Consider the following 14,927-nt stretch of genomic DNA (forward strand, 5'->3'; position numbering starts at 1 on the left):
GGTCTTCGCTTCCCGTCCTCTTTAGACAGTCCTTGCCGTAAACAAGGAAGTGAATGGCAGCGCGTGCAAGACCAGTGCAGAGCTGAGACAGAGGATGGGAGTGGAGGCCATAGTGGATGTGGTGAGGAGAGGCAGACTGTGATTTAAGTAAGGAAGGAAGAGAACGATTTGGTGAAGAGAGTAATGTCGATTAACTTGAAGGGGACAAGACCCAGTGGCCGGCCTAAGAAGACCTGGCAGACGACCGTGTTGGCTGACATGAAAGCGCTCGGCATCAATGGCGTGGTGGCCATATGGACCGTTCCTGGTGGAAGAAAGCCATATCGAGAGTCAAGTCCAACCCAGCGGTGCCTGGAAAGCAGACTTTAAACCGATGATGATGATGATCTCATGTCTGAGAGCACTGAGCAACGGCCGCTGTCAAAAAGTGTATTTTAGCGGTTGCGTTTTACACCATTATAAAGGACCTAAAGACGTGTCCACATGTCCTGGGCCTCCTGTGGATGTACTTATAAAGACGTGTGGGGACGTCCTGGTCACAATAAGTGTTAATTATTAACTATTTCGGGTCCGTGTGGAACCTGAATATTATGTGGATTTCCTCCTCTTCAATAATCTATTATAATATTGATTGATATATTTGTGTCTGGGTAGCTCGAGCCTTTGGACCACAAGTGCATGGGTTTGATCCCATAATAAAGCACCTCTGACCTAATGCTAATGTCTGACTGTATACCTCTGTGATGCTTTATGACTAATGAAGTATAATCAATGTTAAAAATAATACTAATACAATTAACCCTTTCAGGTCAGTGGCTCAGGCCTTGAAGAAAGGTAAACAAGTGGATCCCGAACATTTTTCAGAATCAACGCTTTATTTCAGCGACATCGTCGGATTCACAACGATCTCTTCTCTGAGTGAACCCATAGAGGTAACATTTATACCTTTTATTATTATAGAGGTTAGATTAAAACACCCCGAACGCCCGGGGGTATTTAGGAGGAAATCAGAGCACCCAGCCACATTTCAAGGTGCACCAGGCGCCATCTTGGATGTAGCAGAAGTAGATAGATGTAGCCAAAACACCCCCGAGGCGATCGACAACAACAGGAGGCATGATTAGTTCTAACGCGACTAGCGACGGGACCGCGATGGGCCGTCAAAAACATAATCTTTGGTTAGAATTGGACGGATTGATTTAGATCTAGAGTTTTTCACGTTTTAAGATTGTCTCATCCACTAAACTAAAGGGACCAAGATCGGCTGGGTATGTATGTCGCCTGTCGGTATATTCCACCGGCCAATGAGGGACCACTATCCTCGATGTTGTGACTAAAGTACGTTTCAAAATTGGTATAAGGTCAATAGGGGGTATGTCGGGGTACTCCAACAGCCAATAAGGGACGACCATTCTTGGTGACATAACCAAGGGTCTAAAGGATTTAGAATAGCAGAGAGCTCTGGGACTCAAAGCAGCAGTCGTACCCAGACAGACAGTAGAGAGCTCTAGGACTCAAAGCAGCAGTCGTACCCAGACAGCAGAGAGCTCTAGGACTCAAAGCAGCAGTCGTACCCAGACAGCAGCAGAGAGCTCTAGGACTCAGAGCAGCAGTCGTACCCAGACAGACAGTAGAGAGCTCTAGGACTCAAAGCAGCAGTCGTACCCAGACAGCAGCAGAGAGCTCTAGGACTCAGTGTAGCAGTCGTACCCAGACAGCAGCAGAGAGCTCTACGACTCAGAGCAGCAGTCGTACCCAGACAGAGAGCTCTGTAATAATAATAATAATAATAATAAAACTTTATTTGTATAGCACCTTTCATGACATGAAATGCAGCTCAAAGTGCTTTACAGAGAAATGGAGGATAAAAGAAAAGCAAGGCAACAACATTAAAAACAAGCAGTAATGCAATACAGTGAGGACATGAATAACAAAAAAAAAAAAAAAAAAAGATCAATTAAAAGCAATGTTGTAGAAGTGGGTCTTGAGCTGAGCTTTAAAAATGTCTACAGAGGCTGCCTGACGAAGGTACAGTGGGAGCTTGTTCCATGCCGACGGCCCGTAGAAGCAAAAAGCTGCTTTGTAGGGACTCAGAGCAGCAGTCGTACCCAGATAGAGAGCTCTGTAGGGACTCAGAGCAGCAGTCGTACCCAGACAGCAGCAGAGAGCTCTACGACTCAGAGCAGCAGTCGTACCCAGACAGAGAGCTCTGTAGGGACTCAGAGCAGCAGTCGTACCCAGATAGAGAGCTCTGTAGGGACTCAGAGCAGCAGTCGTACCCAGACAGCAGCAGAGAGCTCTAGGACTCAGAGCAGCAGTCGTACCAGTAGTGGTGAGCACACTTCATGGCACGCTCTGCTTGCGCACAATTCGCAAGTTAGCAGCTCGCATTTCTAGTTATTAATGCACCCATATTTTAATAATTCATGAATAAATTAAATTCTTCCATATTCTAATTTAATTAAATTATGTGTTTGGTTGGCAGGTGGTTGACCTTCTGTAATTTGTGTTTGATTGACAGGTGGTTGACCTTCTGAATGACATGTACACCACGTTTGACGCCATCATTGCTTCCCACGACGTGTACAAGGTGACCTTTGAACCCTATGATATTGTTAGGAATGTCTTCACCACCAGCGGTCACCAGGGGTCTGGGAATGTCTTCACCAGTTTAATTAATTACATATACATTTTATATTTATATTAACAGGTGGACACTATATAGGCGATGCCTACGCATGTGTGCGTCAGGTTTATAATATTAAATGAATGTATTTTATTGCGACTGCAGGTCACATTTACCGTATGAAAACGTGCATTTCCCGTCTGACATCTGACCTCAAACCCTTAGATCTCCATATATGGAGATCTAAGACCTGTTCTGACATTCCATATGTTCATCCTTCCCGGATCAGCATCCTTCCCGGCCTTTGGGGCCTGCCGCAAAGTTATTAGTGCAACCGGGCCCGGCTGCAATAATAATAATTAGAGTTCTCCACAGGCCCGAAAATTAAGGCCCGGCCCTACCTGGGCCCCCATCAAACCCTGTACACTCAAGACACTGCCCCCAATGCCACCCTTAGATCTCCATATATGGAGCTGACCTGTTCTGACATTCCATTATGTTGATCAGATCAACATATGGAATGTCAGAACAGGTCAGCTCCATATAGCGCCAAAGCGACCCCCCCATGCCAAAGCGCCAGCAGTCTGCCGTCACCCAGGTGGATGCGTGGATACAACAATCTCGCCCTCAGGGGGTCTTACTGGCATTTAAGTATTAGGCTTAATGTATTTTTATTATTAATAGGTGGAGACTATTGGAGACGCCTACATGTGCGCGTCAGGCGTTCCCAACAGGAATGGGAATCGTCACGCAGGAGAAATGGCCAACATGTCTCTAGACATCCTTCACGCTATCGGAAACTTTAAGATCAAACACATGCCTGAAATTAAAGTCAAAATACGCATCGGACTGCACTCTGGTAAGGATAACTTTGTTAATAATTTGTGTGTGTGTGCGTGTGTGCGTGTGCGTGTGCGTGTGCGTGTGTGTGTGTGCGTGCGTGCGTGTGTGCTTATGTGTGGGAGTGCGTGCGACCCTAATTAACTACACGTTACCGTACTTAACTAACTACACTGTGTGTGTGTGTGTGTGTGTGTGTGTGTGTGTGTGTGTGTGTGTGTGTGTGTGCACGTGCATGTGCGTTACAGGTCCAGTCGTAGCAGGAGTTGTAGGACTGAAGATGCCGAGGTATAATAATAATAATGTATACTGGTACATTATATAATATAATGTACTACTACAGGTATTGTGTATGTACACACATATATGTGTGTGTGTGTGTGTGTGTGTGTGTGTGTGTGTGTGTGTGTAATGTATCATGTAATATTACAGGTATTGTCTGTTTGGAGACACAGTGATGATAGCCTCTCTTATGGAGTCTTCAGGACTACGTATGTAACACACACGCGCACACACACACACACACACACGCACACGCACACGCACACGCACACGCACACGCACACACACACACACACACAACTAGAAGTATAATAATTGTTGTTCAATGTTAATTTCATAGACTATGATGAAAATGTTGGTTGGCTGACAAAAAACAAACAAAAACTAAGCTATGATGACTAAAACAATTCCTCAATTTATTGGCAATGTGAACATTATATACTATGTGTCCTTTCAGACTATAGGATCATAATGTGTTCTTTCAGCCTATATGATAATGTGTGTCCTTTCAGCCTATAGGATCCATATCAGTCTATGTACCGCTAAGATCCTGCAAAGCCTGAAAATGGGCTTCAAGATCGACACCAGAAAGACACAGGTAACACGCACGCATGCACGCACCCACCATAGACTGTAAAAAATATGGACAAAGCATTCCGCGGGTCTAACGTGAACGTAAAATGAAGCCTGTCAGTCCTTGCAATGGAAGTCGCCATCTTTCTAGATCCGTTTTGGCCCAGTTCAGGCCAGCTGGCCCATTGGCTGGCCCAGACAACGAGGCGGGACTTCCCCCTTCTTCTTCGTTGGTTTTTATTTTGACTCGAGTGGGTGGGGGATCCCGTTCATAGACTGTAACGGTAGCCACGCCCCTCAGAACATGCGCGACTTTATGGTAATTTTTTTTATAAATGGGACCATAATTTTCCAAAAAGAATATTATGACATTAGAAATGAGACTTTAAACTAGTGACTGGAAGCAAAAAGTATTCATGACCATGTTTATTAAGGTAATACAGTCTAGGTGAAGTTGGGCCAAAATACATGGACTTCTATGGGGCTATGGGTTTTTCTGGGTCCAGTGACAGCGCCACAACAGGCCATTATATGAACTTTCATTTCCTTAGTGGCTTCACAAAATATCCGTCTGACTGCCCCCCTGGCACCCACCCACGTGCACATGCACACAGAGGGTGTCTCCATTTAGCCCCCAGACTATTAATGTAGTCATTGGCAGTCTCTGAAGTCTAAACGGCATGGCCAGCATATGGAACTATGCTGTATGTAACAATGTTTTGCCGTCTATGCACTTCGTTTGTAACTGTCTGTTCTCTTATTGTCTGACTGCACTGGCAGTGCTTTTGTTCATTGTACAAGTTATTCCTGTACTTATTCCTGTACTCCCGTGTGCGTGTGCGCGTGCGCGTGCAGGTTATTTCCCCAACAGAAAACACTTACTTCCTGGTTGGTAGAGATGGATTCGACAAACAACTTCCTATTCCTCCTGATGTCCTTGGAGGGTATGTTGTTATGTATATTTTGGATACATATTAACTCATTATGAATATTAATAACCCAACACAATAATGTCAGCGTCATCACTGCTTTAGAATGGAAGTAATTAAAGTAGGATACTCTAAAACCCTTCCGGCGTACAAAGCCATGAATCATTAAAGGTGATATAGGCAAGTTTTCAGCCAAAAATCAACATATTTATCTACGGTACAGTCCTATTCGTCCCCGCCTCAATCTCAAAATGACATTGATGGGTACCTATGGGTATTTATGTTAGACACACCCACAGACACACCCCCAGATTCTCAGCCACACCCACAGGTTTATTTTAATATGTGGAGTGGCTATTCAACCACCAGGTGGCGTCGGCCCATGATGAGCAGTCTTAATAGCTTCTAGCAATATGCAGTACATTTTGTACTGTAAACTAAAGTATCAATACTGTAATATTGAAATACATTGAAATACATACTGTTACAAGTAATATTTATTTGAGTAAGCGGTTAGGGTCCATTTGGTTCCATTTCTACACTCTAAAGTTAAATTATCATTGATGTTACAATATAAATATTGGGGGTCCCAGAGATATAAATGCCATTAAATGGGGGTCCATACTCCATACTCCATAGACTAATGCATGTCAAACTGGGGGTCCTTGAAATTAAACGGGTTGAGAGTCACTGCTATAGCTGTAAAAACCTTCTCTTATGGGGGTCCCTGGCATATCTTTTCAAATGGGGGTCCCTGGCATATCTTTTCAAATGGGGGTCCCTGGCATATCTCTTCAAATGGGGGTCTCTGGCACACCCCCCCCAAATGGGGGTCCCTGGCACATCCCCCCCAAATGGGGGTCCCCGGCACATCCCCCCAAATGGGGGTCCCTGGCATATCTCTTCAAATGGGGGGGTCCCTGGCATATCTCTCTTTCATTTTTATCATGTCATCTTCAAATTGACATAAGTTGTTCAGTTTGACCCACCAGTTTTGGAGATATGGCTTTTAGAAAAAGGTCTTGCAGGAGTAGTAGAAAAATAGACCAAGCAGAGAAAATGGGCTTCAAAGCTTTAGTTTTGTGACTTTAGGGGGCGCTGTTTTCCCTTCATTCCCCCATTAGTCAACCAGCAGTGTTGCCATGTATATAATTATAATTAGTTGGCCTTGTTTCTAAAGAAAAATAGATCCCACTGTATATCAACCTGCGATGGGAGCAGTCCCTATTGATTGAAAGATTATCTATTTATGAAAGAAATAAAATATTTATGTTTTTATTAATTTTTATTCATAGAGGGCAAGTGTAATGTTTTAAGGCATATTTGTCTTGTAACCAGGGATTTGGACTTTATTCCAATAGGAAAATTCACATTTGTTTGCATTTTTTTTTTAAACATATTTTGAGACAATGTATTTATTTTACTGAAAAATAATCGAAATCAAAACCAAAATCGAGGTTTCAGAGAAAATAATCGAGGTTATTTTTTTTTGCAAAATCGTGCAGCCCTACTCTCAACCCCCCTCCCCCCTATATCCCCGGTCTGAGAGGTGTGAAGATCCCACACTGTATTGGAGAGACTGTGGCTGGCTAGTGGCTACCCACCCCCTGCAGCCCACCTAGGCCTTTTCAGCCTTTTCAGTAGGCTATACAATTGTATAAGTACAGAACAAATAATGTTTGTTTTTGCCATCTTTGTTGAAGAGTCTGAGTAATTATGTTTTAGTTTATTGTATGCCAGTGTACATTTTTAGTTGGCTAAGACTAGATAGTTTAAGCAGCCTAGGCAGGCCTAAAGTTCAATGGATTGTTCAAAGACTGAGCCAAGCAAGTGTGTGTGTAGGGGGTGGGGGGGAGGGGGAGTGCAGGCCTAATTTGATTTCAAAGACCAAGTGCTTCTCCCACCCCCTGCCGTTTACCTGTGTAGGAGCAAAGCAAAGTTACCATGTTTACCCAGGTTAACTGGACTAAGCTCAATAACTTGTTTACAGCCAGGCCCTGCTCATAGAACATTTCATGGTAGGGGTTCAATGCCTTGCTCAAGGTAGGGGTGGGCGATATGGACAAAAGTTTTATCACAATATTTTTTCAAGCTTATCACGATACACAATATTATCACGATATTTTCGTGCGCGTTTTTTTATGGTTATTTTTCAAGTTACTTAACAGTACAAGGTAACAAAAATTTAAGAAATACCATTTAGACTGTATTTAGACATTTAAATACCATGAGAAACACACACACACACACACACACACACACACACACACACACACACCACACTATTATAATGTAGCTGTCAGCAGAAAACGCTTGTCGTTTTTTTATATTTTATGTCTTGCAAATGTATCTACCATACTATAGCATCACACAAAAGCAACAGAAATAGCAGATCCGCAAGCTCTGCTTATCGTCTCTGTCGGGTGGAAATCCCATATGTCCAAAACTGTTAAGGATTCAAATTAAAAAAGGGCTAAAGTATCTACAAGCTCAAATCATGTCACTTCACTCACACATCTCGAGCTTGTGGATCTTCTACTTTTGGTGCTTTTGTGTCACGCTGTATCAGTGATGTAAATAGGTTTTCAATGTAATGGGTCCCGGGATGCACAGGTGGTCATTCAAATGAGTCCCAAAAAAATGTTGAGTCCCATTTGGCCTTTAGTGTGGTCAACTTTTTGAGGGCACAAGGCACATTTCATCAATAATCATCAAGATAATATTCAGATTAAAGAGATATGCCAGGGACCCCCACCCGAAGAGACACGCCAGGGACCCCCCCACCCGAAGAGACACGCCAGGGACCCCCACCCGAAGAGACACGCCAAGGACCCCCCCTCCATACTCCATAGACCAGTGTTTCCCAACCTGTGTGTCGCGGAGCTTTGGTGCTCCGCTTGATGTGTCCAAGTGCTCCGCGTAATTTGACCGAAATTAAGTTATAGTGTTACTTTCTGTCAAATCAGGCGGCACACTAACTCTCCCCCTTAAGCAATATTATAGCTACTGGGCTGCAGGCTTCTTATTGTTGCGTCATTGTTGTCACACGTCTAACCATTAGACGTGCGATAACTACAACACGGAACAATAGACTCTAACGACCCTCGGCCATTGAAATGTTAATGCTTAGATGCATCCAGAAGTGCATGCATTAGTCTATGGCAGTGGTAACCAACCTTTTCAAGCCCAAGAGTCCATTTTATTCCCAATTGTAAGCCAAGATCTACCACTAAAACGTGTTAGAAAAAACACTTGTTTTTTTGCTATTTCTGACAGGCTCAATGCATGTGCACACATCCACACAAAGACTAAAGCTTAAATTAGAATAAATACTTATAGTAAGTTATATTATCAATGTCAAATAATATTAACAAATTAGAAATAATTAGTATTAGAAATATTTTGTTTCTCATTTCAATGAATATTCACATTGGCTCTGACCTGCAGGTGACAGTCACTTACTAATCCAATAATCTCCATTTAAATATCTGAAGTTAATGCAAACTCATCCTGCATTTTATCGGACAGCAGTTCAATGACAGTAGGCTCAGTAAAGAGGAAAGGGTTTGATACAAAAGCAGCTACTTTACTCATGCGTTGTACTTCAACAAGTTTTCATATTTCATATTTATCATATTTTTTGCTCTGTGTGCATGTGTACAGAATTCAAACTGTAGCATTGATTATTGTCACGGACAGAAGTCATTCTTTCCCTTTGCATATGCCCTGGAGTGCACTCGCCTATTAGTTTGCATTGCAGACTGGTATATTCAGTATATTTTTCTCATTTTTACATTTTTGTTGTTGCTGCGCAGCAGTTGAGGAGAACGCAACTATGCATTCCTTTAAGCAACACAACTTCGGCGCTATCGGCTAGTAGTCCCAACTCAAGTGTCTGCAGCCTGTCACAAACCCCGTAATGAACGCACGTTGTTCCGTATTTTAATGTCGGGTCGGAGAATAAATACAGTATGAATGACGGCGGGATTTATTTGGTTACCCCTGGTCTATGGCATAGACTAATGCATGTCAAACTGGGGGTCCTTGAAATTAAACGGGTTGAGAGTCACTGCTATAGCTGTAAAAACCTTCTCTTATGGGGTCCCTGGCATATCCTCTCAAATGGGGGTCCCCGGCACACCTCCCCAAACGGGGGGTCCCCGGCACATCCCCCCAAACGGGGGTCCCTGGCACATCCCCCCAAACGGGGGTCCCCGGCACATCCCCCCAAATGGGGGTCCCCGGCACATCTCCCCAAATGGGGGTCCCCGGCACATCTCCCCAAACGGGTGTCCCCGGCACATCTCCCCAAACGGGGGGTCCCCGGCACATCCCCCCAAACGGGGGTCCCCGGCACACCCCCCCAAATGGGGGTCCCCGGCACATCCCCCAAAATGGGGGGTCCCTGGCACATCCCTTCAAATTTTCATTACATTTGCAAGCTGTATACTGCACTGGCCTCTGTCCTACTGCCCTACTGCCACCTACTGTCTGTTTATTATATTACACAGTGGGTGAAAAGAAAACGCCCCTTAAGACTAAACCACACCCATCAGAGGTGTGACTTCCATAGGTACCCAGGTACTTTTAAATACCTAGAGGTAACTATGGGTACTGGGCCGGCGGAAAGGAAAGGAACCCCACTGTATCTATATTTGTGGCCTTATTCCCTCTATCTTCCCCTATATTTTGATGCTGAGCTGCTGCCCTGTAGACATACACTCTCCCTTTGTCTCCCTCTATGTGTTTGTATCTGTTTATATCCACTGTTGTTTATGTCGCGGGACGGAAGCGTCGTGTTGGGAGGAGGGTCTGTGTGGGGGGTGACGCGGAGTCTTAGCCAATTGCAGCGCGAGGCTGTGACTGTGTGTTCGACCCAGCAGTATTATAATGAAAACGCAATGCGATTTCATTGCAACTTGCAATGAAATCGCATTGGTGAAACTAAGATATGGGGATAATATTATACTTGCAATTTGCAAGTATAATATTATCCCCATATCTTAGTTTCACCATTGTTCATGTGAAATAGTATGTTTATGATGTAATATGTAAGCCTGTTGAAATTATGAGAATCGCTATGTATAGCGCATGGTTTGGTGGTCCGGCCGGCTTGAAGCTTGCATTCAACCCGTGCTCGCCAACGGTGACAAGCCGTCGCTGATCATCATAGCGATGAATAACCGTGGACAAAGTAGTTCACATGAACGATGCTGTAGTGGCTGGGGCATTTGAGGGGCAATATGTTTTATATGCACGCTTACAAATGAAAGATAATTGAATTGAGAGCCAGTGAGTGTGCTCCACTACTTCCTACTTCCTCATTTGCGGGACTCGTCGTGTCAGTCTTGTGATATTGGGATTACGCTACAGTTACCCTTAAAAAAACATGTCAACTCAATGTCATTGTTGTAACTATGATATCGATAGAAATTCATAATTTTTTAATGTCATATTTAGCCATACGAGCGCAATATCCATAGCGTCCCTCCCAGCAGCAACAACAACCCCATAGCCTGAAGTGACCTGGCTCAGCCAATAGAATGACGGGGGGAGGGGGGTGGAGCTAGATTTTAATTTGTTTGGAAACACTCGATCAATTCTGTGTACAAACACTGGAAACTTGCCTATATCACCTTTAAGGTAACGTTTGAATTAGGAGAACATAAATCTAGTTGTGTAGAGACCGTTGTAAGAGGAGTTGACCAGCACCAGCGTATGATTTCAAAGGATTATAATGACCATAATATTTTCGTGGGAGCAGAAAAGACGTCCAAATACAAGCATCGGAAAAGTACTCCCACGGACAAAATGTCTGTGCACATATTATATACCATATGTAATCCTACAATCTTTGACATGGGAAGTAGTACATGTATCTGTGAAAACATGTTTTCACAGATAGGCTACATGGGAGAAAACAATTCTTTATCTAAACGCTGCAGTGGGACAGCGTGACCTGAGGCACAAAATACAAAATACAGGACATGGGGCATATGAAGATTTATAATTATGCAGGGCACATGTAACAAAAGTCTTAAAATATTATCATATGTACAGTATTATTATTATTATTATTGGCAAGCTTCCATCACCTCATAGCTGTCAGTGCTTTTTTGCATGACTGTGTTGTTTAACACATTCACAGCTTAAAGTCGGGAATGTTGCATGACTCAGCCACCCAGATGATGGCAATAATACTAGTCTTGCGTTACCAGACTGTTGCCTCTCGCAATTTCCAAATGCTTCCATCATACATCTATATAGTATTCGGAGATTGTGGAATAGTCTGGCTACACGATACTACGATAATACTAATCACTGTATTCGTAGTAGTAGTCTTACCGTGCATTCCTTTCGGTCGTAAGTTGATTGATTCGGATACGCGCCCCCCTGGCGGCCAAATTCCGTTGAGCCGCCCCTCGCGTCTGAAACCGTCAAAAAATGACAGAGTTACAGTGTGGGGCCCGGGCCGGAAAATCCCGTCCCCCAGGAATGACCTTTCTTTACACACCATTTCTAACCATTTCTAACCTGTCTGTATGTCTGTCTGTCTGTCTGTCTGTCTTAAAGGAAAGCTACCCACGGTATTAGTCTCGATGAAATTCCAATGGACCGGAGACAGAAGTTCTTGGACCGACAAGCCAAGAATAACGCGAAATAACGCACGCATGCACGCATACATACATACACACACGCACGCACACCCACACCACACACCCACACGCAGATCTATATATTTGCTTTAGAAGTTTATGATACAATTATAATGAGACTATAAGATAATGTATAGAGATAACAAATAAAATGGGACTATCAAATGACTTTATTTTGCGTTGATAACGTATAGTACATATGAATGATGATTATAAATGTCTTGTAACCTTGAACTATACATATTAGGGTGATGGTTCAGGAGGAGGGGGTGGGGGGATTTGTCACGTCAAACGTTTGATGCATCACCCACTGTGTCAGGGTCCCCGGCGCCACTGTCATATACTATGGTGGTAGCAGCCTACATTTAACGGCAGCTGTCGTAAAAGCTCAGCTCAGCAGATACTATGATGGATAATGTAGCGGTCTGTATGTTATCTGTACCTTAACGTGCATTGAGTGACGACAGCTGGACAGCAACAAACCCCAGAGCAGTAGACACTGAGGTGGCTTTGCTTGTCGCCGTGGAAGGGACATTTAGATTTAAAACGGTATCCGATGGAAGCGTGGATAAAAGCACGCTTGTGTGCAAATTATGCAATACAGAATTTGCTTATCATGTCAAGCCTCCGGTATCACCTTAATGCGTTGAAGCTTAGACTGGTTTCCAGTCTGCTTTGCTATGTTCCGTGAATTTGTTTTGTCACTTGAGTAGAAAGGTGACCAAACACATTGATGTTTCCAGGCTGGAAAGTGGAAACCAGGCTAGTGGAATCTTTCTAGGCCTATTATACTGAAATGTTGGTATTGGTAAATCTGTTAAGGATAGAATGGATAACATCACACCTGCTAGTGATTACATCCACAAACAACTCTGTAGCTCCCTGTGTTCAGCTGACTAGTGTAGGCTACTGTACATCTATACACTCAATGAATATTAATTAATGAATGGATAGAAACCCCAATTGAATACTTTTAGTTTTGAGGGGCGCTAGCCCCTCCTATAATGTATGTCCAGCTTTGAGGGTTTGTGTAAGCACAAACCATCACAAACCAAGAGGGACATATAACCCAATTTGGGTTATAGGATTCTGTCCAGAAAGCCACATTTAGTAATATAGGAGGATGGGTCCCTCATGCAAATGTTTTAAACCAACCGCAGTCAATGTAGTCAGGGAGCCAGTCACCCCAAATATGAGAGGACCTGTGATGTCATGCCGTATTATTTATTCGTGTTTTCGGGGGGCGCTAGCCCCTCCTATATTCAGCTATACTATATATATTCGTCTTACACAAACATTAAATTCCCATTGACAATGAATGGAGAATTTACGTCATATGTGGACGAGCAAATCGGCTAGTTCCGTCTTACAAACAGCTATACTATATATCTTCGTCTTACACAAACATTAAATTATCATTGACAATGCATGGACAATTTACGTCATATGTGGACGTAATATAGAGCCAAATATACAGCCTGTTGAACTCCATATTTGGACGTCAATATGGCACTGTACTGATGACACCAGATTCTCTGGCAGAGATATACACTCCACTGGGCATCACTTTTCTAGTTGTAAGTGTTTTTATGAAGGTGTGTCTATGTCCAAGATAAAGTTCCGCATGGGCACATAAAGAACCTCCCAACCTTGAACAATTTTCAACCGGTCACTCAGGGAAGTGGGTGGCGTGACATTTCTATCGGGACACCTTGTGTCAGTTGACATATTCAAAGATGGACGTTCGTGATGCTGTCGCCGCCGCGGCTTCCTCAAACAGCATCGCTGCAGAAGTAAGCGAGGTTCGAAACGCTGATATCTACTGGCAGTCCTACAAGGGTGAACTGTCCGCGGAGGACGTTGAGTTCATCACGAGGTTCGATGAGGCTCGAGCTCAGCCCGAGGTGCAACAGGAAATTCTGAACAACGAAGGACAAAAGAGTGTGGAGACCTTTCTGAACCTGGTTACAAACATCTCAGATGAGAAAACGGTCCAGTACATCCTGACTATGATCGACGATGCTCTGGATGATAATTACCAAGATAGGGCCAACATCTGGATTGACTATGCCAAAGAGACGGGGAACATCGCATGGTCCTACTTCCTTCCCATGCTGAACCACAAGGACCCATTCATTGTCCACATGGCCGCAAGGATTATCGCCAAACTGTCAGCCTGGGGACGTGACACGATGCAGGGAGGCAACCTCGACGACTACTTTTGTTGGATGAAGAATCAACTTGCACCAGAGAACATAGTTCCAGATCCAGAAACGGGTGAATGCTCTCTTTACGTCCAGTGTGCAGCCGGGTGCCTCCACCTGATGCTCAAGGTTAATGAGTATCGTGCTGCCTGGCTCGAGGCTGAAGGCATCCAATGCATCAAGGCTGTTCTGAGCACCAAGTGCGGCACCCAGCTTCAGTACCAGATGATCTTCTGCATTTGGCTCCTGGCCTTCAACTCCCAAATGTGTGAGCAGATGAAAAGTTACGACATCGTGCCAGGATTGGCCAACATCCTAAAGGAGACCAACAATGACAAAGTAAAACGCATCATTGTGTCCGCCTTCCGAAACGTCCTGGATAAGTCTACAGAGCAGGAGACGTGCCAGGAGTATGCCCAGGCCATGATCAAGGGCAAGGTGCTGAAGACTTTGGAGAAGTATGACAACGGCAACGACAATGTCAAGTTCTTACTGAAGCGTCTGGGAGAGCATAAAAAAAAATACAAAAGATAAGTAGCCTTCGGAACTAATTCAAGTACACCATTGGGACATTTGTTCGTATATCATGGGGTCATGTCCCCAATCAAACCTTTGGTGTTGAGTGGCAAGCAAGGACGCATTTGGTACCATCCTTATGGACGCTCTAACCACAAAGCCACATCTCGGATAGCACGCTGGACCCTAACTCCTTAATTTAGTAGTCTGGTCATCTGGAAGAGAGTGCACGTCTGAACAGTTCTGGGTTAAGAATGTCTTTAGAACTATGAACTCCTTAAGAAACCAAGCTGTTAGCGGT

At 43.9% G+C, this 14,927-nt stretch overlaps 2 protein-coding genes across 2 annotated transcripts in view; both read left to right on the forward strand.

Annotated features, from left to right (window-relative positions):
• The window catches only part of LOC308334904 (retinal guanylyl cyclase 2-like), a 25,921-nt gene extending 13,952 nt beyond the window's left edge, over positions 1 to 11,969 (forward strand). Inside the window, exons 19-26 of the mRNA XM_080791798.1 lie at positions 809 to 932; positions 2,522 to 2,590; positions 3,311 to 3,485; positions 3,715 to 3,754; positions 3,899 to 3,957; positions 4,261 to 4,346; positions 5,177 to 5,265; positions 11,824 to 11,969. Of these exons, the coding sequence (XP_080647924.1) occupies positions 809 to 932; positions 2,522 to 2,590; positions 3,311 to 3,485; positions 3,715 to 3,754; positions 3,899 to 3,957; positions 4,261 to 4,346; positions 5,177 to 5,265; positions 11,824 to 11,914 (733 nt within the window). The 3' untranslated portion in view covers positions 11,915 to 11,969. The remainder of the gene's footprint in view (positions 1 to 808; positions 933 to 2,521; positions 2,591 to 3,310; positions 3,486 to 3,714; positions 3,755 to 3,898; positions 3,958 to 4,260; positions 4,347 to 5,176; positions 5,266 to 11,823) is intronic.
• A 1,673-nt stretch (positions 11,970 to 13,642) lies between these two features.
• On the forward strand, positions 13,643 to 14,644 carry LOC308335255 (V-type proton ATPase subunit H-like; the record flags this gene model as incomplete). Its single annotated transcript, XM_080792273.1, has 1 exon — positions 13,643 to 14,644. One exon carries the CDS (start codon positions 13,643 to 13,645, stop codon positions 14,642 to 14,644), a length of 1,002 nt encoding a protein of 333 aa, XP_080648399.1.
• Between the last annotated feature and the right edge of the window lie 283 nt (positions 14,645 to 14,927).

Source organism: Protomyctophum bolini, assembly GCF_963924005.1.
Source record: "Protomyctophum bolini genome assembly, chromosome: 20".
NCBI classification, from domain to species: Eukaryota; Metazoa; Chordata; class Actinopteri; order Myctophiformes; family Myctophidae; genus Protomyctophum; species Protomyctophum bolini.